Source organism: Scardinius erythrophthalmus, assembly GCF_964197995.2.
Source record: "Scardinius erythrophthalmus genome assembly, chromosome: 4".
NCBI classification, from domain to species: domain Eukaryota; kingdom Metazoa; phylum Chordata; class Actinopteri; order Cypriniformes; family Leuciscidae; genus Scardinius; species Scardinius erythrophthalmus.
This window is the reverse complement of record NC_138224.1, coordinates 20,810,261-20,836,473: the sequence shown is the minus strand read 5'-3', so window position 1 is coordinate 20,836,473 and position 26,213 is coordinate 20,810,261. Positions and strand designations below refer to the sequence as shown.

At 37.4% G+C, this 26,213-nt stretch overlaps 1 protein-coding gene across 8 annotated transcripts in view; it reads right to left on the bottom strand.

Moving 5' to 3' along the window:
- celsr1a (cadherin EGF LAG seven-pass G-type receptor 1a) overlaps positions 1–26,213 on the bottom strand; it is a 104,353-nt gene that overhangs the window by 63,021 nt on the left and 15,119 nt on the right. For all 8 annotated transcript variants that reach the window (XM_081363643.1, XM_081363646.1, XM_081363648.1 and 5 more), the window contains exon 2: positions 1,730–2,368. In XM_081363643.1, the coding sequence (XP_081219769.1) occupies positions 1,730–2,368 (639 nt within the window). The remainder of the gene's footprint in view (positions 1–1,729; positions 2,369–26,213) is intronic.

The following is a 26,213-nucleotide window of genomic DNA, read 5'->3' as shown; positions in this document are numbered from 1 at the left end:
ATATATATATATATATATATATATATATATATATATATATATATTAGGGCTGTCAAAGTTAGCGCGTTAATAACGCGTTAACGCAAAATCATATTAACGGCACTAATTTTTTTAACGCACGATTAACGCAGCGCGTATTTTCTGTTTGACCCGTGGCCCAACCCCTAGTTGGAGAAATGGAGATACACAGTGTTGCCAACTTAGCGACATTGCAGACCCTTTTAGCGATATTTTTCCCTTCAACAAATCGCCCAAACCTTATTTAGTTTCTGAGAATCTACCGGTAATGCCGACCTGCTCTCTCAGCACGCGCGCGCGCCTCTCTCTCTCTCTCTCTCTGCGTCTCGCGCGGAGGAGCAGCTCTTTAATGCAACCACAGATATTATGTTGCTTCTCTAATTTTACAAGTATAGCCGAAATCAGAGCACAGATATTGTCTTTATCTTATGTGTAGGCCTATTTGATTTCACCAGACGACGGCTCGATTATCAGAATTTTTGTGCAGATTAACTTAACATCTTAGAAGGAAGAGCTGGTTATGTCTTAATGGGTCGCGTTTCAGTCACCATTTCAAATTCATTCCGTTGACAACAGAAACAGTAAAATATACCAATGAAAACATTTTTATTGAGAATTTAGCTTCATCAAAATGGGCACAGAGAGAGACAAACTACAATGTAATAATAAATAATCAATGTTGCCTACATTTAGCATTTTTAGAAGAGCTGCCCCTGTCATGCAAAAATCTAAACATGTTTGTGTTAGTAAATTGATCAGTGCAAAGAAAGAGAAGTAATGGTAACCTGGCATTTTTTTGTTCTTTCTACATGTCTAATAGACATGAACAAGTACTTTGAAAAACATCTATGACCTTTGAAACATGTCTCCTCCTTATGCTCATGCTGGTTTCAATAATAAACATACATTTGCATAAAGCATCTATTTATCCATGCCCACGTTGATTAGAGTATTACAAACTTGAAAAGTATTAATTTAAGGTACATTTAGAACAAATAAAAAAACGTGCGATTAAATGCGATTAATCGCGAGTTAACTCATGACAATCATGCGATTAATCGCGATTAAAAATTTTAATCGATTGACAGCCCTAATATATATATATAATATAATATTTGTGTGTGCTGTAAAGTGGTAAGAAAAAATTAAATCAGAATCGGCTAAAATCTGTATCGGCAGGTTAAACTCAATGAAAAATCGGAATCTGCCTTGAAAATTGTAATCGGTGCATAATCTTTCTGGTATCAAACACCACCACATAATCTGATGTTCACCTAGATGTTTTATTTATTTATTTCTACACGTGCCGTAGTATTGTCGATGGGTTCAATAACACATCCTGCAAAAGGGGGGCCTTGGCCAGAACCTAGTGGTATTTGGGGGGCCTTGGCATGGAAAAGTTTGGGAACCCCTGGTCTATCTGATCTTTGCTCAAGATTCCCTCACAGGTGGACACATCATTCCTCGTGTTTGTCCACCTGTGACATGGACATCCTGACTTTTGGTTCTGAAGGCAGTGGCTCTGGTGGTTTCCCTATTTGTGGTTTACCCCAAATGACTGATGGTTCACACCTCAGGTTCTCCAGGAAAGCATTCCCTTAGCTCCTGACAAAACACTGCTCCCTAACCACAAACCACTCTACCACATATTCCTGCAAGTTTATAGACTAAACACACAAATGCTGTGTGCCATAACATGTTTTGCACTTACCTGTGAAGTCTTCTAGACACTCGCAGCTGTACCCTCCTTCTCGACTGCGGCAGCGGCCATTGTTGCGGCATGGTCCTGAGTAGCACAGGTCAATCTCAGTCTCGCAGTAGTCGCCAGTAAAGCCAGCCGGACAACGGCAGCGCAGGCCGTTAATGGGATGGATTGGTCTGAAGAGAACAGTGTCAGAAGCTATGAAAGGCGGAGAGCTGTCGAACTTTAACACAGAGACACATTTCATGTAGTTTTCGCAAGGTTCCCGCAGGCAGATGTTGTCATCAAACGGAAGGACACTTTGGCTGGAGATTTTTCGTAACAGAGTTCGGTTCAGGTAGATTTGCTCCTGAAGTTCTTCCGAAGGGAAGTAGCGGTCCGGAGCTCCTCCAGGAAGCAAGGCGGAGAAGGTGACATTGAGGATGTTGCCGTTGACATCCGTGTCATTCTGGACGTTGAAGACAAAAACTCCTTCGCGACTAGTTGAGAGGACCGCTGCCACACCTTCGGCAAATAGAGAGAGCAGCGGGGATAGGAAGCGTTCCTGGGACATGTTCTCCAGACGGACCGTGATGCTGTTCGTTAGCATCTCGTCAGTGATGATGGTCACACGGAGAGTACAGAAGGCCGTCACTTGGTGGATACCATCTAAAAAGGATAGAAACAACCAACCGTTAATAATTCAGTTTTACATTCCATGAAAGCACAACCTGCTTCTAAGTCTTAGAATGTTGGCATTTTGGAATGTTCAGGCTACTTCCGGAAGATATCAGTATACACTTCACACTGAGAAAGTCTGAATACTGTGTTTGGTTGGAGAAGAAAGCATGTTAACGGACAAGATTACTACAAAGTTGCACCACAATTAGACAGATCATCTTGGTATCTTGCTTCAGGACACAGACTCGTCTTCTCTGTTGAAACTGATGCTTGAAAAACCTCGACTTGACAACCGTAAAACACAGTAAATGCTTTCTTCCACAAAAGTACAAAATGGATTGGAATGCTTCTAATGGGATTGTACATGATCTTAACTACAGAGCTTCACACTGAATGGCAAAATTTAGCATACACATTTTCAGGATTGGACAGTTGCTTCCACATTTGCCCATTTCATGCTTTTCACTCAGGTCCTTGGGTTGAGTTTTTGCTACACTGGCCATACATTTGCTATACTTTCATCACAAGTGTGCAAGGAATTAGGTATTCTCTTATTTTGCTTGTACTGTAAAACTGACAAAGTTCCAAAACCTTTGTCCAAAGGGATAGTTCACTTAAAATTTTTAATCATTTACTCAACCTCATGTTCCTCAAGACCTTTATGACTTTCTTCTGTAAGACATAAATAATGTTTCAGCTTTTTTTCATCACAAAGTGTAGAAATTTAAGACACCGAATATTGAACTATCAACACCGCATTACATTAGAGAGCTGCCTGGAGTACTTTAGCCCAGGTCTGATTAAAGCAATCTTAAGTTGCATAGCCATATCTGATCTCAGTCCCACTATTTTCCTGTGGATAAAATGGATTTGACAGGAAGCTCCCACAAGTACTGCAGTGGCTGTTCTGTTTTGCTAAGGGAACAACTGCAGAACAGGTGGTATATCCAATTAATACCCCCGGCAAAACAATGTGGCTAAGACCTTTCAAATATGGAGGTGTCATGTGTCTTTGAGTTGAGTTATGTGTCTCTAAATTATATCACAGCCATAAATCACAAAAAAGGGGGTGTAGGTCACCATTCCCAGTAAAAGGGTGACATCCCCAGCTCTGTCTAGTATGTAGTGCAGGATGACATAATCAATATGCTTTGACTTCAAACTGCAAGCCTAACCTGATACAATTTGTTCACCAAAAACATGCTGTTTCCATATACATTTAATTTCTAGTAATTGCTATAAAGTGGTGCAGGTGTGTACATGAATTTTGAAGCAATTATGTTTAAACTATCGTCAAGTAAGTTATGTTTACCACAGGGTTTATTTGATCTCATTATAAAACCCCATAGGAAAATCTTGAAGGAGCCAGTGGCAAATTAGACTTCCGGGTTCTGACGTCATACCTGGACCACTTTATTATGTTTTTGAAAGTGTATTAGATTTTACGTCATTCTCTTGTGGCTTTTGCATTTAAATTAAGCAACAAATGCGAGCTTGGTTGTGACATCATTCTGGGTGGATTGAAAGCTTTACAATTTGAATATTATTATAGTAGATCAAACTCCTTGTAACCCCTTAAACAACTTCAGAGCATCTATTATAGTTACTTTCCATTGTGCCTGCTTTTCTTGTGAATTAAATCTATAAACTGACACATCATTTTGAAAGTACATTTGCACACTCATAAGAAAGAAAATTCCTTACTGCTCTCTCTCTCTCCTCTCTCTCTCCTCCTCTCTCTCTCTCCCCTCTCTCCCTCTCTCTCTCTCTCTCTCTCTCTCTCTCTCTCTCTCTCTCTCTCTCTCTCTCTCTCTCTCTCTCTCTCTCTCTCTCTCTCTCTCTCTCTCTCTCTCTCTCTCTCTCTCTCTCTCTCTCTCTCTCTCTCTCTCTCTCTCTCTCTCTCTCTCTCTCGTTATCATTTAAATTCCTTAAATGCAAACTAAACACATTTACTGTAGGCACAGGACATCATTTTATCAACAGCGGAGGATGCTAATGAAAATATGGGCTGGCACCCAGCCTAACAAAACAGGAATATCATATCCAGTTTTTGTGCTGTTCTGGGATGAAGGATTGATTCTAACAGATAGTTTTTTTTCTCTCAGGATATAGGGAAATGTGTTTTTTAAACACCGTATTATATGGCATCACCAACAGCTCTTGTTCTGATTCCAAACTAAATTATTAAAAAAAATTCAAAGTCATCAAGAATTTCAAATAAAGTTTTAAAATGAACTAGATTTCCTCTAAAGAAAGTGTGTCTTCTTAGTTTAATATCAGTATTTATTAAGTGATCGAGACAAAAGTAAGATAGATTGTGTTTTCTTGATTTTTTTTTATGGGTTTTCCACCTGACATTGCAGGGCAGTTTATATTTAGTCTGTCAGCTGTTCACTTAGTATCAATGTAAAGCTGTGTTGCTGTCAGTAACCAGGTAAAGGTTGTTGTCATGCAAAAAGCCCTCATGCCCCTCCATGGATAAATCAACTCTGTTATCCTTGTACATAAAGTACACTTTAACATACTTTTAAAAAGTGCACTTATTACATAAATTGAATACTTTAAAAGAATGTGAAATTTAGGTTACACTTTATTTTAAGGTGTCTTTGTCACACTGTAATTATACATTTAAGTACTAAGTAATATTAAGTAACTATGTATTTACTATAGGATTAGGATTAGGGTTTGGTTTAGGGTTAGTTGCATGTAATTATGCATCATTTATAGTTATTTCTATATAACTACATGTAACATGTAACAATGACACTGTAAAATGAAGTGTTGCCAAAATTTAAAGTGAATTTAATGTTTTTTGGACACTTAAATGCATGTTCATTGAATAATTATTAATTAAATGTATAATGATTTAAAGTCATTTTAAATGCAATTAGTTGAACTTAAATACTGTTTTTTGATCCAGTTAAGCAAGACTCAAGTACATATTTAAATGCAATTTCATTACTTCTATTGTCTTTGAAATATGGATAAAGTGCACTGCCAAATGTAGCATCTAATCTAATATATATATATAAATGTCATTCCTATTGAATCTTGTATGTATTTAAATCTATTTGTAATTACACATTTGTAATGAAGTTGCAATTTAGTACATTTAAAATATATTAACTTTAAAAGTAATATTGAATAAAACACTACAGTTAAAATGATAATCAAATGCTTTACATGTGCTTTAGTATGTTAGTCAACATGTTATTATATTATTAAAATATAATTTAAAATGTACTTTTAAAGTAAAACTTTTAATTCGACATTACAAAGTGCACTTTTCTAAAAGTATGGAAGCTTGTTTCCGCCACTGAATAAAACATTTTAAAAGATAATTGCGACTTTTTATCTCACAATTGCGAGATATAAAGTCAGAATTGCGTGAAATAAAGTCGCAATTGTGTGTTATAAAGTCAGAATTGTGAGATATAAAGTCAGAATTGCGTGAAATAAAGTCGCAATTGCGTCTTATAAAGTCAGAATTCTGACTTTTTTTCTCGCAATTGCGACTTTATATCACGCAATTCTGACTTTATAACACATAATTGCGAGTTTATATCTCGCAATTCTGACATCTTTTCTCAGAATTGTGAGATATAAACTCACAATTGTGAGATATAAAGTCCAATTCTAAGGGGGGGGGGGGGAAGAACTTTTTTTCTTTTTTTTTTTTACCTCAGAATAGTTTATATCTCACAATTCTGACTTTATAACACACAATTGTGACTTTATATCATGCAATTCTGACTTTATATCTCCCAATTGCGTATTATAAAGTCAGAATTGCGTGATATAAAGTCGCAATTGCGAGATAAAAAGTAGCAATTGTCTCTTAAAATGTTTTATTCTGTGGCGGAAACAAGCTTCCATATAAAAGTGTACTTAAGTGTGTTAAGAAACAATACCCCATTAATCAAGACACAAGTTGAAAACTGATTAGTTTATGAACTAACAGTATTATTATTACTTTATGAGGCTGCAACAATCTGTATGATAACCTTTATTATTATACACTCATATACACAAACATTCAGATAAACAAAATGAATTTAATTGGTATGTGTTAGTGTGGTGTACGTTGCAGTTTAACTTGAAGTTGTTAAGTGTGCGATACGCCTCACACTATCTTATCACAGGTATTGGATAAAAGCCACAGATATTCCAGCTGTCACAATGATTGACAAGGATTTCTTCCGCTCAGAGCAGCGTCTCGTGTAACTCGAGCTGACTAATGTAATTACGTGAAGAACATGGAAAAACGAACTCTGCCATTAGCGTTCCCTGTCATTATCCAAAACGGGCGGTCAAAGAGCAGCGGTCTGACACAAACAGGACAGAGGGGCAGTCCAGTGTGTTTAAGAGTCTGTCAAGGGTGGATTGGCACGAAATGAGTTTTCCCTTGTTGGCAAAGGATGACTAAAGAACTGGTATGCAAGACGAGACAAGCATAATTGCTCATCCTAAAAAGCTCTGCTTGATTTGTGGTTAAAACTGATTAAAATCAATGATATTTCAATAGATTTTCATGTCTTAAATTAGACATACAAGTGAACAAATACATTACATCTTTCATTACGAGATGCTGCCCAGGACAGTGATGTTAAAAACAAGTCAGTAAATGAGTGAAGGAAATGTGGCTGTTGTATGTGAGTTACACATCTTCAGGAGCCAATGAAAATCAGTTTGTGTGCCAATGTGACAGTCAGCATTTTACGGCCCTCCCTCAAGTTCAAATGTTTGAATCACAACAAAGGAAGCAAAGGTGCCGCCCACTGAACCCATAACACTTGAGCAACCCGCCCATGAATCCCTCCCATTCCTACAGCTCAGTGACCTGCTTTAGGTACGGTGAGGCGAAACCATGTGACCTTCTATTGTCTTCCTCTAATAAATAGACACACACATACTCAGGGTGTGAATTGCTAAGGACTCTGGTGTATGAAATCCGAGAAATACTTATTATTATGTGTTTTATGTGTTGCAAAACACCAACTATTGCAACACTGCCATTTGACTGCACTTAATAAGATTTTTATATAACTATGCTTGAAAGTCAAGATTTAAAATGTGTAGTCATACGACAGTAAATCTTACCATGATTTAGGTACCACTGCATACACTGAGATTTGATCAAAAGTAACATACACATAAGGGATACAACAAGCGATTTGTCCTAAAGAAGCTGTAACACGAGAAGTGCTAAAATACAAGTCCAACATTTTTGGAATACAGTCTAGTCTACTTTAATGTAGAGTAGAGCTGAAAAAAATACTGTAAAGTTTTAATTTACTGACCTGAAGAACGTTTTAAAATGCATAATAATGACACTTATCTCTGTAATACATAACTGTGATTGATAGATAGGACGTTCTGTATATTTTCACGCAATGACCGCTAAACTGTGTAACTGACTGTTGTCCCAGGCCATAATCTACCTAAATGAGCTAGTTATAGACAAACAAAATCTACCCTTTTAGTTGTTTTAAGAATTCCTGTAATATGAACTGCTTTCATTAATATGAAACAGTCCAGATGCCAATGAAACAGTGATTTCCAGAAAAGTGGGAATGGACACAGCAGTTGTGGGGTGACTTGATGAATGGTATGTAAGATCAGTGTGGACGCAGGTGTGAACAGGTGAAATGCTCTCTGCTGATGGTGATCTCCATACGGGACCCTCAGACTCATCTAAACACCTGCACCTGTCTCTACATGCACTGCTGGCATACAAATCATCATGAGCTCTGGGAAATGACAAACTGCTAAATATTGATCAAGTTGTATTCAATGAAGTATTAAAGTCCCCCAGTAGTCAATAATTGTATCCCTTAAAACTCATTTTTGATCACCAAAATGACATTTAAATGTTTTTTCCTCGAAAAAACATGCCTTAAAATAGCTTGAATGTAAGTCTACACCTTTGCCTTATTTAGTATATGCGGTTCTAAGAATATGCAAATTAGCCCCGCCTCCACTCACACACACCAGCTCAGAGATCCACTCGTTGAAAACCACACATTGATCTGATTGGTTAACAAGGTAGTTTGTGACGTCAGAAACACCAGCGATTTCAAACCGTGTTTTTCAGACTGTCTTCACTGTAAAAAATTTCTAACCCTCCCAAATCAAAAATTTTAAGTGACCGATAACATCCAAATTTTTCAATTGGCCCAAGTGAAATTCTGTAAATTTCAATTGGCCCAAGTGAAAATCTGTAAATTTAATTTGATAATTTACAGAATTTCACTTGGGCCAATTGAAAAATTTAGATGTTATCGGTCACTTTGGGAGGGTTAGATTTTTGTTATAGTGTTTGGTTCACTGCAGATTTAAGGAGAAAATACTCAGCAATGGTGTTGACTTACCATTTACACATGGTTTGTCGTAAGGCATATAAAAAAACACCATATAGACATATAAACAACATTAAAAGCTTGATTTTCACCACAGGGGGACTTGTAAAATGTAGATCTAGTAAAATGCTAATATTACTAGATTGACATTGTGCATCCTTAGAAAAATGTATGTTAAACTACAGTCTAACTGGCCTTTTTAATTTAACTTCCATGGGGAGACGTACAGTTGGGACTGTTGTTAGGCGTAGTCGGGTTCTCAGAGGTATAAAACCATGAATGAGACTCTGATACTTTGCACAGTAAAGTGTTTTAAATAAAAACACACCTCAGAGTCATTGATTAACCTGAAGAATGACAGTGAGAGAGGGGATAAAACATTCTTAGCCTTTCAGGAAACGACCTTGATGCAGAAATGTGATTGTTATTTTTATTTTCTTTTTTTTGTGTCAAGAGTAATTAATCAGTTTTTGTGATAAGGACTTCACTTGTCATTGCCAAGCGTTTGTTGACGAAGGGTTAGACAAATGAGGTCCATTTTATGCATGGTTTTGAGGGCCATGTTCAAACATGTTTGTGGTTGTTGTGTTTGGGTGGTTCCTTCTAACTCACAATCTCACACACATACAAAACCTCCAATTTCACACCTTACCCCGTCTATGAACCGCTCTGGCCCTCACTGCAGGGAATATGAGGGCGAGAGCGAGACGTTGTCAGATGTTCCCGGTGTTTCCATCGGCCAGATGGGACCAGGCGTTTAATGAATGGGTAAAACGAGATTACAACTCGTTGACATCATCACCACCTACTCTGGCTTCAAAACCAACAGATGGAGCATAGGGGAGGATGAGCATTTATTTTGTAATGCATAGAGAATCATGAGGCTATCGATTTTTGCTGGAGACGCATCTGGATGTATTCAACGATTACAGAATGGTACATTTCTCAAACGTTCTACAGGCAATTGTCAGAGAAGATGCCAAATTGAATATGATGGAAATGAAAAAGAGGATGTGAGTGAAAAAAAGAGGATGAAGTAGAGTCTGGTTATTGGGCCACATTCATAAATCGTTGTAAATGTAAACCTATTGTTTAATGGACAACATACACAGAAATTTGATCAACATTCTGCATTCACTGAAACAATTTGCGTTTTATGAACAGTTTACACAGAAAGTTGATCTTTATTCTGCAATAAGTATTTCAAATAGAAATTAGTTTGGAATTCTGCATTTATTCTGAAACAATTTACATACATGCGTAAGAATGGGTTTACAAACAATTTACATAAACATTCATTCTGCATTTATTTAGAAAAAAATACATAAGCATTGTTTTACGAACAATTCATTCTAAATGCTTAAATGAGAATGGGTTTCGGAGAAATGTACACAGAAGTTTGTTCTACATTTATTCTGAAACTATATACTTAAGAACAGTTTTCGCAAGTGATTTATGCAGAAATTTGTTCTAAATTCTGCAACAATTTACATAAAAAGCAAAAAATTTGACATTATTATTTTTTTTTTTTTACACTCAGCAACAATTTATGTTAGAACGGTTTTACAAACAGGTTTTTTGTAAACATTTGCACAGAAATTTAGCTATTTGTGTTTTAATGAATTAACCCTAATATGTCATAATGTTGTCAACCAACCGTTCAACAAGTGGACAAAAATGAGTAACATACACACAACTGTGCAACTCCATTGTTCATTTAGATCTAATTAAATACAGTATATAGTCTAACAAAAGTTTGTTATTGTCAATCTCCCTAAACATTTAAGAACCACAGCCAGCTACCATATCAGGGTAGTCCAGCAGCGATAAGGGCGCCTCGGTGTAGATGTCTGTTATGACAGTACTGAGGACAGAGGGATGAGAGATAGATAATAGAGGAAAGAGATGATGAGCCAGCATGTAGTGTATGCACCTACAGTAGTCACGTGCAGGCTTTGTTCCCAGAGAGCGCACTTGAGTTTTGAGAGAGTGCTTCATGTTGACTTTGAAAACTCTCGTTTGTATATCAAGAGTGGGTCCAGTAGGGGCACATTACTGCCAAAGCTAGACTTGTCCAACTCAACATCCTCTACACAGTGAGGGCGGCAGGAGTCATGGTGTCTTTTCCTGTACCACTCTCCATTGAAAGGGATGCATGCCTCTGCTTGGCTTGCTGGGATTAGTCGGTTCTCAGAGACGGACTGCATGCGCACAAAAGACTTTATTCAGCCTGGGAAAGAGGGAGGAGGTGGGCAGACTGCAGAAGTACATCTCTCTAGCCTGTAACAGGTGGGATTACAAAACAGACCTGGCTGCAGTGGGATCAGTCCTGGAGTGCATGGGGTGGGCTGATCAAAGTAGACTCCATGTATATTGAGAAGTCTCAAGACCCAGATTAACGCAGTCTTAAACTAAACTGGATATACAGCAGTGGCAGTCTAGTTTACTGACTGACTAGTAAAATGGATCATCATCAGTTAGTCTAGTGTTCAGACTACTGAAATGGATTTTCATCAGTTAGTCTAATGTTGAAACCACTGAAATGGATTTTCTTCAGTTAGTCTAATGTTCAGACTACTGAAATGTATCATCATCAGTTAGTCTAGTATTCAGACTACTGAAATGGATTTTCTTCAGTTAGTCTAGTGTTGAAACCACTGAAATGAATTTTCTTCAGTTAGTCAAGTGTTCAAACTACTGAAATGGATCATCATCAGTTAGTCTAGTATTCAGACTACTGAAATGGATTTTCATCAGTTAGTCTAGTGTTGAAACCACTGAAATGGATTTTCTTCAGTTAGTCTAGAGTTCAAACTACTGAAATGGATCATCATCAGTTAGTCTAGTATTCAGACTACTGAAATGGATTTTCATCAGTTAGTCTAGTGTTGAAACCACTGAAATGGATTTTCTTCAGTTAGTCTAGAGTTCAAACTACTGAAATGGATCATCATCAGTTAGTCTAGTATTCAGACTACTGAAATGGATTTTCTTCAGTTAGTCTAGTGTTCAGACTACTGAAATGGATTTTCATCAGTTAGTCTAGTGTTGAAACCACTGAAATGGATTTTCTTCAGTTAGTCTAGTGTTCAGACTACTGTTAATAGATTTTTAGAAGTTAGCCTAACATGCAACGTTTAGTTTTGCTGCCAGACTACTGAATTGATTTTCACTAATGTTCAGACTATTGAACTGGATCTTCAGTATTTGGCCTACTGTTTGGATAACTGAAATACATTTTTAGTATTCGGTCTAGAGTTAGTTACACTTTCAGACTACTGAAATTGATTCAGTAGTTACTTTATCATTCAGACTGCTGAATTTTTTTAGTAGTCGATTTAGCTTCCAAACTACTGGAATGGATTTGTAGTCTGATAGACTACTGGAATGGGTTTTCAGTAGCTGGTCTATCTTTGAAACAGGCTCACTATACTTCTGGTACACTGTACCAACCTGTTCTTAGGTTGCCTGTTTGTTTTCAACATGTTCAGCATGTTATGACAACATGACAAAACCCTTTGGATAAGTATTTCTCACGGAGCAACATTACTTATTCCCAAAGAAGACCATTCAAAGCCATTCACTTTCAATTTCTCTTTTTTTTTCCACCACAAATAAAATGAAGAGACAGTCAACTCAATCAAATGCTCTTGTCTTTTAGAATGTCATGAGAAGAGAAAAGATACTGTTGAACAGGCAGACCATGTTTAATGGGTATGTTTAAAGAACTAATAGCTTGATTGCTTCTAGATTCTTCATCTGTCCCTGTGTCATTGTTGACTAACTGTACTTACTGAGCTGTTCCTCAGGACAGTAGATCACATCAAGATAGAGGCACACAGTGCTGCTCTTTGTGCATTAGTGGAAAGGTTTGGATGGACTGAGAGTGGGAAATGCCATCTTTATTGAGTTAAAAGCGAGTGTCATGTTCATTTTCTATTAAATTAGTAAAAGTTTGATGGCCAGCGACATGCAATCTTCATCTAATGAGGGTTGAGCAACAGTCCCAATTCAAATAACACATATATTTCACATATGTTCTCCAAATGTGATTTTTTTTAAACTAAAATCATAAGAAGAAAAAAATCCAGATTCTTGGTAAGGGAGGAAATTTTTCATTTTATTTTGTTTTATTGATTCACTTCACCTCTGCAGATTCACTTTATTTTGACTGTCTATTTCCTGATATTTGTTTAATATTTGTGGGTCGGGTCACCATAAACTTGGTTCAAATGAATGAATGAATGAAAAGTTAATAACTAAACATAATAATGTCAAATACAAATTTATTCGTCAATAAAACACAATTATAGCCAGTAAAGTTTTTTTATAGCCAGTTAAAATTTGACCTACGTTCACATTCCAGTAACCCAGTGCTGTCTTTGCAACAGTAATTCTATTCTAGCCATTACCATCTTGTCACTGCCAAGTTAGAGTTATCTACAAACCAGGTGTTTTCACCTGACCATAACAAACAAAACAAACTCGGATAGAAAAGTGTCAGAGGTCAACGACCAGCAACATGAGAGCTGTCGCCGAACACTCTCATTCCAATGAGAACCAAGTCAAGACAGCGCTGAGAGATTTAATTCAAATGCCGTCTTATTCAGCTCTTAAGTATCTTACATACCCCTTTTCCACCAACAAGAACCGGGTGCTGGTTCAGAGCCAGAGCCAGAGCTGGTTCAGAGTTGGTTCGACTGACGAGCTTACTAGAACCGGTTTGCCTTTCCACCGGCCAGAGAGCCACAACAGAGCCAGATCTTACGTCACTGTATACGTCTCATGTTGCCCAGCAACCGCTAGTGCGGTAGCGCCAAACACAAACACGCCAGGCTTGTTCGAGATGCATCGGCTTCTCGCAGATCGATCGCCGCGTGACATCAAAGCACTGCGATAGCGATCTAAAAGCACAAGGAGTCGTGTGCTCTTCAAACACCCTGCAACTCCGATCGGTCCCTGCCGCTCCGATGCATCTCGAACAAGCCATCAACAATAACGGACGTTGTAATACTATGGATGCTCATGGATTTGCAAAAATACATCGGAATCCAACGCGTTCGTGCAGCTCGCCGTAACTTACATAGACGGATATTATAATCGAGCTGCTATTAGCTCGACTAGCTGCTATTTAAAAATGGCGGTCACAAGTTTCTATTCGTCTTGTTGGTCACGGTAACCCCGCCCCCAGCCCCTGACGCAAGCGGTTCTTTCTTGGCTCCGTTTTAGACCCTGCAATGATTTGGTGCTACTTAAGAACCAGTTTTACTGGTTCGGAGCTGGTGCTTTGGCGGTGGAAAAACAAAGAACCGATTTGAAACTAGGCTCTGGCTCCGAACCAGCACCAGCTCTGCCTTGGTGGAAAAGGGGTAACACTGACCTGACTCTTTCTACTGATAAAATATTATCGCACGCCAACGCAGTCACCTACCATGAATGAATTGCTCCTGCAGGTCTCTGTTCTGGCAAAGAGCACTACAGATTACTGGAATCCTGACTGTGATTTGAAATCAGATATTGAAAAATTAAATAACGCAGCTGGCCTGTTGAAACGCTCAGCAGGTGATACAGTAGTGTGGCATGCGGTGAAACAAACGTGCCCTCAGGCAAATAAACTCATCGATGTGACAATGAGGTAAAAGCACCAGACTGAATCATAACAATTTAACACACGCCAACATAAAGAGTCAGAGAGGCTTATCAGCAAGGCCAGTAATTCAACAAGGGAAATTTGCTTTCTGGAAGCAATATAAACGATAAGGCATAAACTGAATCAAAGTGATGAAAGCTGACAGAAGAAAAACATTTCATTGAAATCTAAAAACAATGTGCTATTCAAAAGTTCGAAACCAACATTTAAGCCAAGTGCACAGTAAGACTAAAGTTCTAATGCTGTATGTGACCAGTTTGTTGATAGTTCAGACTGTAAAATCTTTCTGGATAAGTTATTACAGTATATGCAATATGCAACTATATTACAGTAATGCAACTACTACTACAACTACTACAACTAATAATAATAATGCAAAGATAATTATGTCAATATTATCCATGTGGAAATGCAAACATCTGCAAGTGATACTGTGGGATTCTCATATTTAAAGGTAATTTAGCAGCCAGGTACTTGTGTTTATCAGAGCGTCCGTCTGCAGTCGAGTGCTCGGATACTGACAGGGCTCTGGCTCTGTCTGCAGTGGACATGAACACGTTCCTTTGTTCCTGCGAGCTCTGTGGGCAGGTAACCGATGATAACCCATGTATCACTGGATGCTAACAAGTGTTTGAGTAAGGATATGCAAAAAATGGAAACGACATTGTCAGAGGAGAACAGTGTAATTCACATCTGAAGATACTTTCTGTTACCACTGTACAACGTGAGGACCAAATATTGGCACTTGTGATATGAAGACCTGTCTTGCAAGGCTCGGAATGAAAAAAGTGACAAACAGCTTATTATGTCAAGAATTAAGGATGCCAAAATTACCAGTACTGAAGACATCTTGTGGATACTAAACAAGTAATAAAAACTCAGTGAGTGTTTTAGCGCAATTTTCTCACGTCATGGGATCACAACACTAAGAGATAGTAAATCTTTTCCTGGATTTTTTTTGTGCGTTCCCGAGATTAGACCTTCCTTAACATAATGCCGAAAACCCGAAGTCTCTAGGTGGTCTGGTTGAGGAGTAGATAGAAGTGCAAGATTGGTGCGCACAGACAGAACAGAAATCATGAGTTAACAATCGCAATTTTGTCCGGTGGAAAATTGCGCTAAAAAGTTGGCCATCAAGTCTAAATGGCATTTTCTGCTTTTGGCTGAAAGTACAAGTTGAAGAGTTGCTATAAAATCCAATAACTTGTTTGTAAAAGTTTTTACATATAGAGTAAACACTTGATTTACTATCTGTGAAGTTGTTTAAAAGAACTCTTCTTACATTAACAGTATATTCTACACTATTCAAATCTACTGCCAAAGACACTCCTTTATTAAGCGAGGGAGTTTTTGCACTGTAAATCTTTAACCTGTAAAGAAAAGAGTTGGCGGTGATGATCGCAATAACTGCGAGCAGAATTCTTGTTGTTCTAGTTCAAACCCCACGTTTTCAACGATTCATTCTCTCCCATTTGATGAAACTCTTCACACAGGTAAAAGACAACATGTGGCAACACGGCCCAACTTCAAGAGCACTTTACAATGAACAGAAGCAATAATTCACCTCAAAAGAAAACCGTCTTTTTGTCTTTCAGTGCTTTTCTATGAAGTGACAGAGCAAAAGTCTTCAAACCTTAACTGAGCCAAACACTTGAGTGATTTATAGCCCTACTCAAGGAATCCACCAGAAGGAAGAACAGAGCAGAGAGGAGTGTATTAGAAGTGTAAGGAATGCTCTCATCTTCCTGGTCCTCAAAAGAGTGGAGCCCCCAATAAGGATGACAGCCAGACAGAGCTAATAAATGAGTGAATGATGGCGTAAGTTCCTGATGGATTTTTGTGAGATAACCCCGAATTCTTGCCCATCCTCCTAATACCACCTGCAACCGACTATCAATAGCAACAATCTAAAAAATGCTTGGTTGTTTCAACCCATGTTTGGGTCAAATATGGACAAACCCAACCATTGGGTTAAAAAAATTTAAACCAACGGTTGGGTTTATACTTAAAATCCCTGTTTACACCTGGTATTAAAATTAATCTTCTGTGAACACTTCTGTTCAGATTTCTCTTATTTTGTCACACTCTACATTACTTTCATGACAGTGGCGTGTGCGAAATAGTCTAGACGAATAGTATTGATTGAACAAACCCATGCTAGGTGGTTAACATGCGATTAGGAAAGGAAGCGAATTAATTTGCAGTTGCAAATTCGACTGTAATCTGTGTGGTTTGGTACAACGCAATGAAGTTTGAATCGCTTGTTTTCTCACAACACATCCCACAATGATTACTTATTAGATGAGTAGGCAGAGAGTAGGCAGACTTTTGTCGCTGTGCAAATACATTTGACCTTACGGAAGCGGTCAAAATCTCAAAATGTTTTAGACCCCATTTACACTTGTATTTCCACATGCGTTTGGATCAACGAAAAATAATACCAAGTGTAAACAGCCCAATTAGTCTTGAAAGGACAATAATGATGGCATTTTGGTTTGTCTCTCTCTCTTTGGTTTCCTCTCCCTTCCTACCTTCCATCTCTATTTCTTCTCAACTTATTACTGAAATCACAAATCACCCTTCAGCACCTCCAACATGTCACTACTGAGCCTAATTAGCAAGCTAGTCTTCCTGTAAAAGCATCCGACTGGCCTAATAAAGTCTCGAACGAGCGGAATATGTCTGCAAGGAAAGAATCTGGAGCGGTTCGCTGTGGTCTAGTGAAAAATAAAGTGCACCTGGCTTGCCCTGTAGAGCCTCTTCTGGGCCTTAATCCACCCAGATCCCCCCACTCAAAACCCTTGTGTTGAAATCTTTGTTCTCCTCTCAGAGGGGTGGTAAAACTGGGGTGTGAGGGGCTCAGATGGATGTCTGCTGCTATCATGGTGAATTGGGTTTACGGCGCTCCACGGGAGTAAAGTACCAGATAAAAAAGAGAGAGGGGCCAAGCCAAAACTCAATTAAAACATCAAAAACCTGAGAGTGAGCCTCAAGGCGAATTGATGAATTGGGTTTACGGCAGTTTTAAGACGTCAGCAGGGCTTTCTTTTTTACTGATATCTGATAAATATAATGGACTATTCAAAAAAGTATACTGCATACACAGAGTAAGATATAATGTCTATATGACTTGTTTTAGTGTTCATTAATGTAAAAAAAATAAAATAAATACAAAATGTTTTAAAAAAACGTTCTTAGGGTTAGCGATTTAAACAAACCCATAAACCTAAGAATTAAACTTAGACTGTTAACTCATTCCACATCATTTGTACTAAGACTTGACTGATACCCCAAAATGTGTGGCTTGATGAGGGGAAACAGCCTGTTGCTTTTTTAAGCAATTGTATGTATAGGGCTGTTTCAATTTCAATTTATTTGGTTGCATTTCAGTGATAATGTCTATGTTGCTGACATATGAAAGAAATTCTCTTTCTGAGAATTACGTAATTCATTTTTCATTACGTAATCACGTTGAAAGGTCTGCAATTTGGACCTTCAACCCGTTTGTACCCCACTGAAGTCCAATATATGGAGAAAAATCCTGGAATGTTTTCCTCAAAAACCTAAATTCCTTTTCGACTGAAAGACGTGAGCATCTTGGATGACATGGGGGTAAGTAAATTATCAGGAAATTCGAATTCTGAAGTGAGCTAATCCTTTAACAGTAAACTGATATATTGTTCCTTGTTCTATTTTTGACGCAATTGTGCTACATGCATGAAGACTAAAATTTAACTGTTTAATGTTATTTTTTTTGGATTATTTTTCTTTATTCATTTTCATAATAATTTCATAATGTATTTTGTGAAGTCAGAGTATGTTGTACATGTGTGCTGAGCAGGGAGAGCAATATTTCGCTTAGAGGTATGTGTGCAATAACTTATTGTACCACCCCAGAGAAAAGTAGTGGCATGATGGGGTGAGGAAGGAGATAGGCCTACATAGATAAACCATTACAGCTGGCTGATGGGGTGAGGGAATAGAGAAATGGGGAACAGATAAATAAATAAATATGGAATGAAGACCACCTCACCAATAGCCTTATTCTGCTATGCCTGTTTGTCTTTGTCTGATGCATGTATAACATAATAAATAGAAATCTCTTGGCAAAAGTAACTGGTGTAGCTTCCGTGATTCAACCATAACAGGGGAAAGCATGATTTCAAATCTACAATGCAGAACTTTCATTTTGATGAGTCCAGTTCAGAAAGACTCTGAAAGAAGTTGTTTTTGCGGATAGGTGTGAAACCTTATTTAATTTCCTGATTGCTCGATAACTTTTTAAAATTAATTTATTAATAATTTATTAACGATTTGTCGGCTCAATTCCTGTCTAAACAAAACAAAGTAATGAGTATTCAGAATTTTTAAATGTGCGTGTGTAGAGAGTGGTAATGCTATGATTAATTAGGTATGAAAACTTCTATTATGACCACACTTGTGCAGTCTTTGGCTCATATCTTACATAGTTTCCAAGGCAGACAACAGATATTATGTAAGGAATGAGAAGGATGTTACCGTATATCAAGTCACTCCTGCAAATAAACCACAAAGAATAAATTATACACAGCACAACAAGCCCAAATCACAAGATTCTGCAAGTGTATTCCTGAACAACACTGAATGTCTCTCATGGCAGCATTACCCCTGCTTCTATAATAAAGCATTCAGCAGTGGACATGGTGCATCATTAAATGGTTTATGGGCGGTGGTTTTTCCCAACAGGCTGAGGGCAACCAAGTAACAGTGGGCCAATACTAACTTGTGTGCTCGTAACAGCTATGGAAATGTCTCCACATTGCCTCCTATTCGCCTGTTTTTGTTTTTTTTTTCCAAATGTACACAAGTTCCTGCTTTCCCCCGGCAACGCTTTTTTCTCCTTTTGAAAAGAGCCAACCATCCGGGGGCTGGTAACTAAGCACCCTGTTTATCAGTAACCAGGCTTAACAATGTCCGTAACCAAACACCGCTGTGGCAAGAGCGAGAATGAGAGAATGAGAGAAAGAGAGAGAGATCTTATGACATTGCAACCGATACACTTGGCACTAAGAATTAAGAGGAGGTACATGGGTTGGTGACTTTGAAGACAAAACTTAACTATCTGTAAGCTACTAAGTCGGAAACGCACTACACGTACACTAAAACAAATACCAAAGTACACACTTGGGTGCGTTTTGGAGTTACCGTAATGGTGACAAACTTCAATACTCAAGGGGGCGATATCTGTATCTTAGCTTATTATCTGGCTAGGTAGCTATATACAGCTTTAGCAAACTTTCCCAGTAAAATTCTCTTTAAAAAAAGTTGACCTGTAAGAAAAAACTGACAATAGCAGAAGATGTTAATTTTATGTTAAGCACTATAGCACCACTTGTGGCAATTCTGAGATTGAGCCCTCTGACACATTTCGTCTTCATTCTGTTCACACCAAGAAGAATGTGCAGCACAAAAACTATGTAATAAACATTTTAAAGGACAAGTTCGGTATTTTACACTTAAAGCCCTGTTTACAGATCGTTTCTGATGAAATAGAACGGTTAAGATTAAAATTTTGACACATGCTGCTGTCCCGAGAATTTTAGGTTTCTTTCGCTTTCCCCCCCACCTACAGAATGGCTGCATAGGTGCACTCGAACATATCCTTCCTAAAACGCATTAAACTTCCGTTTACAAAGACCTGAAACTCATCGAGTGGTCAGGGGTGTTCACTGATATGCTCATACAAAAATCGCAGCAAAATATGCTTTCCAACAGGTTTAATCGTAGTTTTTGTCCAACTCCATTGACTTGTATTGAAAGAGCTGTGTGGTACGGTATTACTCCACCGCTTCTTCTTCTGCTTCTTCTGTGTATTCAATGAAATGCCAGTGGTTTGCTTGCAATTGGCAAAGGTGCATTATCGCCACCAACTGGGCTGGAGTGTCTATTATTCAAGCTCTCAACGGAAGAATCTACGGGTGTGAGACGTTTGGAAAAATAGATCCACAGTTTTAAAACGAATGGTAAAACACCTGTTGGAAAGCATATGTTGCAGCGATTTTTGTGTGAGCATATCAGTGGACACCCCTGACCACTCTTTGTAAACGAAAGTTTAATGCGTTTTAGGAAGGATATGTTCCAGTGCACCTATGCAGCCATTCTGTAGGTGGGGGGGGAAAGCGAAATAAACCAAAAATTCTCGTGACAGCAGCATGTGTCCAAATTTTAATCTTAACCGTTCTATTTCATCAGAAACGATCTGTAAACAGGGCTTAAAGTGTAAAATACCGAACTTGCCCTTTAATTAAAAATGAACGGTAGATAATACATCTGTTCAGACCGACTCGAACATTCACATGCTGTCAATGCATTTTTTAAATTATTTTTTTTACAGGGAGGGATTCTAATGTCTTTATTGTCTCTGTGACATGAAATAGAAAGTTGCGAAGCATTGGCCTTTTGTGTGTGTCAAAACTCTAAAAAATTTTTGGTAACACTTTATTTTACAGTGTCCTTGTTACATATCGTCACCTTCCTAAAATAATCGCCAAAGTAATTTTTTCAGGTTTCTCAGAAAACACAAAAAAATGAAAAATAACTTCATAGGTTGAGTAGATTTCCGTTGTTCTTGATGCAGCTGCCATCTTGAAAAGCTTGTAAAATTGCCTAAGTCTCATTGTCTTTCGACTTAGGCAAAATAAAACGGCCTAAATCACACTCTTGATATAGGCCATTATACAACAGGGGTAGAATTGCATGATCTGTTCAACTGAGGATGTGGGCGATTTTACCAGAGGTGGCCAGCATCATGAGGAGATGACTTATGCAAAAAAAATAATTTTTGGCAAAAAATTACTTAGGTAATTATTTTTGGAAGGTGACAATATGTAAATGTGTAATAACAGTAAATTATGCATAATTACATGCAACTAACACTTAACTAAATCCTAATCCTACCCTAACCCTATATTAAGTACATGTTGTTAATTATTATTACTCAGTACATACATATATAATTACACTGCAACAATGACACCTTAAAACAAAGTGTAACCAATGTTTTGAACAACAATTCTCTCAGTATTCAGAGCCGAGTAAACCCAGCATTTTTAGCCATTTGATTGTTCAAACTGTACCAATGATAATAAAAAAAAAACAATCTACATTTGGACACACTGTCCAAAAAATACATTGTTTTCAGGTTTTGAAACACAGGACTATTCAGAATGGGTGTATTACAGGTTTGGGCCGTGTGAGCATTTTAGTGACCGCATTGTCACAGATCGCCGGTGTTAACCTTGACTGAATGAGCAGGTTAACTCCTGCCCTGCTGTCCTCTCCTCCTTAGGGATCTAATATCTCATTCACAACTCACCCTCATCTGATTGCTTCCTATTTTTATCCCATACAACAGGAATGACCGGATTTAACCGTGAGTATAACACATATTTATTCGTTGTACTTCAGCTTTACTGCATGACAGAGTTCACTAAACGTAAAAATATACTTAGTAGACTTGTGTAAATGATGTTTAGTAGATACTTTTACACTTAATATAACTATAGTGGCTGCTCTGTCCTTGCAAAAAAATAAATAAAAATAAAACCAGCTGAAACACTAAGATGGACTATATGCATTTGTGATGCAAAAATAAAATGTATTTGAGGCAAAAGTACTTTTGATTGCTTTTCTTTATTGCACAGACTGATATTTCTTGATGGTATAATGTTTTGTGGTCAAAAAAGAATATATCGTCCCTGCTCACACCTTCTCTCAATCTAAATCAGTGAACAGGTGAGTAATATTCCCATTCCTACTTAATCCTGTGACACCCCCCCCCCACACACACACACACATACCCCACCCCCCCACCACCGTGATCATGTGACCCAAGCAAATACCCATTAACACTTTCATGTCTACTACAATAACCAATAGAACTTAATGAGATTTACATGTAGATTTAATAAAGCGCAACATATAAACAGAACTGTATATATAATGATTTAGATTTGGCTACTGAGGTCTCTTTATTAAAACAAACCTTACACATAAATCAACTAATTAAAATTAATAAATGTTCCCAAGCTAAATCACAAGATGACAGGTCCACATAAATCCTGATGAGTCAAAGTAAGATTTTCTCACAATTACCTTTTTTTTTTTTTTTTTTTTTTTTGAGAACCGCATGGCAACATTTCACTTCAGTGTGATTCAGAGCCAAGAGCAACTGAGCCAAATGACTAAGAGAGCACAACAGTCACCATGAAACTGTCCTGAGAGTCAGTGTGTGTGTGTGTGTGTGGGTGGGTGGGTTTGTAAGGAGGATAACAGGATGCTGACACATGCTACATTTAGTTTAAGGAAGAACAACAAAGACAGACAGAGAGAGAGAGAGAGAGAGAGAGAGAGAGAGAGAGAGAGAGAGAGAGAGAGAGAGAGAGAGAGAGAGAGAGAGAGAGAGAGAGAGAGAGAGAGAGAGAGATTGGCATGCAATACGCGGTACTGTCATCATGGTAATAATAATGTATTTATACTTGCAGTCAGTGTGCACATTAATAAAACCTTGTGCCTTGATGAAATCTCAGTTATTTCTCGTTTATTGTTTCTTTTATATGTTTTTTATAAAAAATGTTGGTATTTGTATATAGTATATTTTTGTTTATTCTTAAATTATATGACCTCATAATAATTGCGAAAAAAAATTATTTTCTATAAAACTGAATTTATCGCAGGACCATTTAAAATAAATGAGTGAAAAAATAATGTTGACCAGTTACAATATACATTCAAATAAATGTTGATGTAAAATCTTAATGATATAAAAACTTTAATCTTAATGATATAAAAATTGCCAAATAACCAATGACTTGGCAATGAGCCAATTACCCATCTGCATATCCGCAATCAAACCCAAAAAGATCTGATAAAACCGCAACAACATAACATGAATATTAACACATAAAAAAAGGAGTAAAATTGAAGTCCACTGGTGCATTGTGGGAAAATAAGCCCAAGATAAACAGCACACCCTCTGTGCAAACAGAGTTTCCTCCATGTTGTGACACTGGGTTTAAAACAATGAATTAATGTGCAATCCACAGTGATATATGGGAGACTGTCTCATAAGACACAAAAAATCATAAATGAAAACTCTTTAATATCTCAATTCTTTCTCCTACGCATCAATTAGATTAAATTGTCAAAAAAATCTACTGCTTCTCAGATGTTTCTCTTGAGAAAAAGACGTTTATCCCGCCCCTCGGATTGAGCCGTGTCGATGGTGAGTTGCCAGACCTAACATCTTGATGTAGGTCTGGCTTGCAGGCTATTTAACAGGCATAACAGAGCCTAAACTGCACAGTACACATTACATCTAACGTTCAACAACAAACGATTAACACAGAGGTGATTCCTTTTAACATACTAAAAGGAGAACCTCTAGACAGTCAACAAAACTTCCCACACACCAAAGTTCATGGCCAATTTAATTGTACCAAGACCACAGAAACCCTTCCAGGTTGCATGCATTGTCTTGTCAGTCCATTAACAGCTTTGTGAACTGAGACACCCTGACGAGTCCGCAACACCTAGGTATAGTGTGGATAATGGGTCGGACCCCTAGACCAGCTCCGACTACCCACATTCATGCAAGAGGAGCCTTTTGACATGGTAAACACTGTACCTCCCCCTCTCCTTTTAAGAAGGTTATTTGCATTGAAGAGAACACACTTCCGTAACATGAACACATAATTGTAAATAAAGAGGTCAGCAATAGTAAAAAGACACTAGCAAGGAGTTTAACCGAACAGTTAATAATTAATCAATATAAAAATTGATCAAGCCCCAAATTGTCATTACTTTAATGTGGGGGAAAAAAACACATTCTCATAACTCCAATACAGTAATGAAAATCATTTTGCCTAAATTTTCTTCAGCACAACAAATACCACCATTATGCATTAAAACTTCTGCATGACAATGATATTTTTAACATCACAATATTGAGAATAAAGGGTAACATTTGGTTAATTGTGATGAATACGACCATTTTAATGTTTTAAAAAATAGGGTTTGTTTTCTTTCTGCAGCATTTCTTTTGTATATACTTTATTTTGGAATTTAATTATAAATATGACCTGAACATATTCTTAACATAAAATCTTTTTAATTAAGTTTATGATTAATATAACTACAATATTTATATATTTTTTTATATTTATATTTATATATTTTATTTTGTTTGTTTTTTTAAATTTTATCTTGTTTTTAATTTAATATAATTAATTTTTACATAAACACTTTTTTTGTCATTCTATTTGTTTTTAAAGTTTTTAATGCATAATGTTTCTGTTTTATATTCTGATCACTGAACCAACTTGAGATTAATTAATTTAAAGATTTCTGAACTTTTTTAGTAAATAGTCTCTCTCTCTCTCTCTCTCTCTCTCTCTCTCTCTCTCTCTCTCTCTCTCTCTCTCTCTCTGTGTGGTTCAGGTAGTGTGTGTGTGTGTGTGTGTGTGTGTGTGTGTGTGTGTGTGTGTGTGTGTGTGTGTGTGTGTGTGTGTGTGTGTGTGTGTGTGTGTGTGTGTGTGTGTGTGTGTGTGTGTGTGTGTGTGTGTGTGTGTGTGTGTGTTCTGAAAACCCAGATGACCTTTCTTAAGCACTTGAGTGTCAGTATTGATAAGACTCTACACTGGCACTATAGTCATTAAACTGAACTGGCTAGGCCAGATGTGACCTCCTTGACCTTTTTAAGTAAATGTCATTGAGCAAAACAGAGGTTATTACCCATGATCTGTTTTACCCCAAAACCCTAGAGCAGATCACGAGCATAAATCACATATATAAACACTAAAACACTAGGAGACAAGTAAGGATCAAAGATCTTTAGTATGCAGGACTTCCTGTTATAACACATCAATCTGACTACAAGAAATAGATAAATAGAGCCTAACATACAAGCCCACCTGTTTCCACATTATAAGTTAAACGAGTTGCGGAAAAAAATGCTTATTACAGTCAACTAATAAAAAATGGGATAGATTTTTTTTTTTTTTTTTTTGATCAATAAAACTCTATTTTTTAAAGAATACTATTCAATATAATGAAAATGATGAAAAATAGCATCTTTCATGTCTCCTGCAGTGACCCCTGCACTTCAAGCTTACTAAACCAGCTTATCATTAGGGAAGAGAGATAAATAAAATACCAGGCCTGGCCAAGGTTACAGTGGGGCACAGATCATTTTTCCAAATAACACGGATTACGAACAGAACAGAGAATACCATTGTGTGAGAATATCTGCCTCCATCATGAAACAGAACCTGCTTTAATGTAAATGTAATTTGAGAGGGCGACTTCATGTTTAAGAGTGAAAATTCAAGTAGAGAAGAGCTTTTGTTTTCAAGCGTCGTTGTGAGGTGCGAAAGGTCGTGAACGAAATGGTTATATTGGCTGTATAATCAGGGGGAGGTGAAACCAACCCCCCCTGTAAGAGATGACGGCGTTTCTAAAATGGTGGCTTGACACCTCTCAACGACAAGACAAATTCAATACATCTAGGATTTCTAAGCTTAGCCTGAAGGTTAAAAAAAAGTACAAAGTGCATCTCAAAAGCAAAGACTAAACTGCAAATCACCCTGCAGGCCTCTCATGATTTTTGTTAAACTTTTACTCGTAAGTGGCTAAAATTAAATTGCGAGTATTTCCTTGGCAACTTGCTCGGATATTGCCTTAAAGACTTGTGCAAGGGTAGATGACATTTAATTTGACATGGACGAAAACAAGGCTGTGAAAGATAGGCGTACTGTCTGTTCAATGTTTTGTACAACTTGGTATACAT